General features: G+C 43.7%; 1 protein-coding gene and 1 pseudogene across 1 annotated transcript in view; both read right to left on the bottom strand.

Moving 5' to 3' along the window:
• Positions 1 to 2,080: 2,080 nt before the first annotated feature.
• DNPEP (aspartyl aminopeptidase) overlaps positions 2,081 to 5,068 on the bottom strand; it is a 10,838-nt gene continuing 7,850 nt past the window's right edge. Inside the window, 2 exon segments of the mRNA XM_006763375.2 lie at positions 2,081 to 2,221; positions 2,578 to 2,745. Coding sequence (XP_006763438.1) covers positions 2,171 to 2,221; positions 2,578 to 2,745 — 219 coding nt within the window. The 3' untranslated portion in view covers positions 2,081 to 2,170.
• On the bottom strand, positions 2,752 to 5,047 carry LOC102767677 (annotated as a pseudogene).

Here is a 5,068-nt window from a genome sequence, read left to right on the forward strand (position 1 = left end):
ATTTGGCTCTTTTTTGTTGTTGTTGCATTTGGCTCTCTTTTGTCAAGGCTTTCTTATTGGTTAATTTTTGTTTGAACATTTCAGTCTTGAGCTGTTCACTAAGCAAAGGGCTTACTCTCTAGGCCCTGGAAGCTGAGTTTAGTGGAGAGCAAGCAGCTCAACAGATTATTAGTGTGAACAACCATGTGATACTCTGCAGGCAACAGAACACTGCCAGTACCCCAACACCCCCTCGTCCCTTCCAGATTACAGCCCTCTCCCTTCTTCCTCCCAAAGTTAATCACTCTCCTCACTTTGTGGGCATAACGTCCTTCTTTGCTGTTGTACAACATAAGTACACATTTGTAAAGACTAGTGTTCAGAAATGTAATTATATAGCGTGCTAGCTTCCTAGGGCTGCCACAACAAACGACCACAAACTTGATGGTTTAAAACAAAGGAAATGCATTTTCTCAGTTCTGGGGGCCAGAAGTCTGAAATCAAGGTGTTGGCAGAGCCATGCTCCTGCCAAAGGTTCTCTGGAGGGTCCTTCTTTGCCTCTTCCAGCTCCTGGGGATCCTGGCATTCCTTGGCCTGTGGCAGCATCACTCCAATTCCTGCCTCCATCTTCACATGGCCTTCTTCTCTGTGCCTCTAAATCTCCCTTTCCTTTCTCTTATAAAGACAACTAGAGGCTTGTTGCACAAAAAGATTCGTGCAATAGGCCTTCCCTTCCCCTGGCTGCCGGCACCGGTTTTCCTCCGGCACCCGGGACCCAGGCCTTTGCTCCGTCCGGAGCCGCCTTCAAGCCTTCGCTGCTCGGGCCAGAGCTGCCTTCAGTCTTTGCTCCACCACTTTGCACCTAGGTATGCAAATTAACCGCCATCTTTGTTGGTGGTTAATTTGCATATCACGCTGATTAGCCAATGGGAGGCGTAGCAAAGTATGGTCAATTACCATGTTTGTCTATTAGGATAATCATTGGATTTAGGCCCACCCTAAATCCAGCATGATTTAATCTCAAGATACTTAACTCATTACATCTGAAAGACTCTATTTCCAAATTAGGACATTCTAAAATTCTAGGTAGACACGAATTTTTGGGAGACACTATTCCATTCACTCAGTAGAATGTGTATTATTTTGTGTTTGACTTTTGTTCAATACTACACTTTAAAGATTCAGCCATATTGCTGAATGTAGTTATATCCTATTCATCTTCATTGCTGTATAGTTTTCTATTGTGTAATAACATTACACTACAGTTCAGAGTAGGATGTACTTCGAAGCTAACAAATCTTTAGGTTCTAGGGTCCTCATCTTCACAGACTTCTTCCAAGGCTCTGGTAGAAGCCCTAGCAATGTGTTCACATGATCAAATATTTCTTGCATGGTTTGCAAAAGTAATTTGTTATATTTCCTCATGTTAGTAGTGCCTTTTTCTTGTCTAATTGCCCTGGATAGAAACTCCAGTATAATGTTAACTATAAATGGCGAGAGCAGCCCTAGCTGGTTTGTCTCAGTAGATAGAGCGTCGGCCTGCAGACTGAAAGGTCCTGGGTTCAATTCCGGTACAGGGCACATGCCTGGGTTGCAGGCTTGATCCTCTCTCTGTAAGGGGTGTGCAGGAGGCAGTGGATAAATGATTTTCTCTTATCATTGATGTTTCTCTCTCTCTCTGAAATCAATAAAAAAATATATTTAAAAATAAATAAATAAAAGTGGTGAGAACAGACAGCCTTGTCTCGTTTCTCATCTCAGGGGGAACGCTTTCAGTGTTTTCCCCCTTTTTAAGTGGGGGCTGGCTAATGCTCAATGCTGAGACCTGAGAGCTAAGCTGGGCTTCAGGACTATTGTGGCAATGGAAGTAGGGAAGAGCATTGAGGGAGGACTGAGGATGGGAGAAATGACCTTCCCATTGTGGGCCCACCCACCTTTCACACACTTCAGGCATGAGCTTCAGGAAGAAAAGCGATTGGAAATCAGCTCCCAGGAGTTATGGTCTCCTCTACTTGCATCCCAACCTCCCATTCTGGTTCCAGAGGTTTAAGCCCAGTCAAACTCCACCCCTCCAATCACCAAATAAACACAACAGAATGAGTTTAAGTGAAAAATCCACTTTAATATTCAAGCTTCAACTCAGCTGAGAACTTCCCTTCTTCAAGTGCAAGAGAAGTTTTTCCAAGAGGCCTCAATCCACTAAGAGGTTACGGCTCAGAGAAGGGTACAGCTCAAAAAAGCCCTAAATGGGAGACAACATGGAATTTGCAATCAGTAGAGACCAAATGGTGGTGCCCCACCACTCACCTCCCACCAACTTGGGCTCCAGCAAGAGAAGCATAGCTGTTTCACCCACTTACAAGTGCTGCAGTCTTATCCCTGATCCCTTCTCTGTCCCCTCATTATCCACTGGGGGCTGATCAAGGTACAAGTCTTGAGAATAATAGGGACCCTTCTTTTTCTACACGGTAGAACCAACACAACCAGCCCCATCACCTAGGCCAGCCACTTAGTGATGGTGATGTTGCCCCAGCAACCAATCCAGGCACTTGAGGGGGAAGGAGCCAGCCCAATGGTGATGGGTGGGATGGGAGTCACCTTGAAGAGGGTGATGGTCTGGAGCACTCCTGTGGTGCAGGCTGTCTCCCGGATGGAGTGCATGGCCAGTTGAGGGCTGCCTAAATCCAGGACACGCAGCCCCAGCCGAGCAGCCAAGATAGGCCCAATGGTGGTCCCACAGGTAGAGTCATTCCGGACCATGATATCCTGGGGAGAGGTGAAGAGATTTTTGAGTAACATGTAGTCTGTGCTCATTAAGGCCAATGAGGAAGTCACCTTACAACGTCAGGGCTGAAAGGGGCCTGGCAGATGGTTTACTTCTACGCCCTCGGAGAGTGGATGTGACCAGCTAAAATCACAAAACCAACATTAGATGGCAGGCAGGGGAATTAAAGGAAAAAAGTATCCTTTATGCCACTCTTTTGCTTAACACATACTCACCCCCATATAACACACAAAGAAAAACCACTCCATAGTTTTGCTATTGACATTTTAAAACTATTTTCTTTATATTCTTGTAAAAAACTATAAAATAAAGTCATGTCAGATATCAAGACTTCAGTGTAAGGGAAAAACAGAATTATAAAATCAAATTAAGTAATAACTATTCTTATTTTTTAAGAATTACAGTATTACCTCAAGATTTTCAAAATACATATATTATGAATTTTGACACTTCTAGCTATGCCCTCCCAATAACAATGGACACTCCTGGTGCCAGACCATGGTCTCCGATATCATTATCTATTAAATGCTACCAAGTCTGGGGAGAGAAATGAACAAGATGAGCCTGTAGTTTCTTGTAGTGCCAAAAAGCAAGAAAACTTTAGCCATGCCAAAATACACAGGCATTAAAAGTGGAAGGATATCAGGTAGTGTGATTCCTCCAACGTTGTTCTTTCTCAAGACTGCTGTGGCTCTTCAGGGTCTTCCGTGGTTCTAATTCTGTGACATCCATGTCATTGGTAACTCCAGGAACCATAAATCTGATTATGAATTCGAAGACAGACAGTACAAACAGCAGTTGGTGGAACTGACCTGCAACTATCTTTTTTTCCTTGGAGGTTACAGAAAATCGGCACATAGACAAGGCAATTAATTCTCAAAATAAAAACCCCCGTCTCCATCAGGTCCCACGGTGAGCACATGGTGCATCACATTCTATTCCACAGCTGCATTTTCTTTTGAGTCTCAGGGTTATGATCAATTCTTTCTGGAAATAGTAGCTTCTCACAAACTCCTCCCTGATCGGTAAATACTGTGACATTTCACTAGGTTCCATGAAGAGGAAAGGTGAAACATGCAATTTTGCTCTCTTGTGACATATGTACTTGTAACATCTTTTGTTAACCTCATGGTAGTCTCATGTCATTCATTCTGATACGCACTCCATCGATTATCAAGAAAAATGACAATAGCAAAAAAAGCTGGAAGGCGTTCCTGTAATTTTCATACTTAGGCTTGAAATTCCATGATCATGAAGCTCATCCTCAAACAGAACTTCTTCAAACCAATCTGTGTTCTGGCTTTCCATTTCTCTGTATCTATAACATCCGTTGTAGGCACAACCTTTAACTTGAGTGACTCTCCAAGAAATGCTCCTTATAATCTGTTGTATAGGTCCACTTGTATGGTTTAATAACTGTGGAGTGTTCACCCTCCATCCTGCTTTCCTGCCACTCTTCCACACAGGCTACTTTCGGCATCTGTGGCACTGAACTCAATCCCAAAGCCATGCTGGATTCTTAAAACATTGTCTCCAAACACCATTATGGGGAGAGATGGCATATGCAATTCGTCAGCTAACTTCTCCACGGCCACCGACTTCATGATGTGGGTTTTGGTTGCCATCAGCTTCCAGGGCCTGGAGAAATCCTCCTAGTGGCTGTTCTGGAAGCTGGGGATCATCATGGCTGGGGGGGTGGGGAGGGCACATGGACCTCGTGGAACAGGCTGGAGTGGCGGCAGTGGACAATGGTTCCCCCGTCTCAACCTTCAAATTATTACTTATTGACAATGCACTTGGTCACCCAACAGCTCTAATGGGGATGTACAAAGAGATTCATGCTTTCACGCCTGCTAACACAACATCCATTCTGGAGCCCACGGATCGAGGAGTAATTCTGACTTTCAAGTATTATCAAAGAAATGCATTTTATAAGCCTACAAAAATGCCTTACAAAATGATTCCTCTCATGGATCTGGCAAAGCAATTGAAAACTAAAAGAAAGGGTTCACCATTATGGAACATTCACAATTCATGGGGAAATGGTCATAATATCGACATTAACAGTTTGGGAGAAGTTGATTCCAACCCTCACGGATGACTTTAAGGAGTTCAACTTCAGTGAAGGAAGTAACTACAGATGTGGTGGAAGTAACAAGAGAACTAGAATTGGCAGTGGAGCCTGAACATGTGACTGAATTGCTGCAATCTTGTAAGATTTTAATGCAACTCCAAGGGTGAGCAAATGAAGTGGTTTCTTGAGATGAAATTTACTACTGGTGAAGTTGCTGTGAAGATTGTTGA

This window comes from Myotis davidii, unplaced genomic scaffold (genome assembly GCF_000327345.1).
Source record: "Myotis davidii unplaced genomic scaffold, ASM32734v1 scaffold575, whole genome shotgun sequence".
Lineage (NCBI taxonomy): Eukaryota > Metazoa > Chordata > Mammalia > Chiroptera > Vespertilionidae > Myotis > Myotis davidii.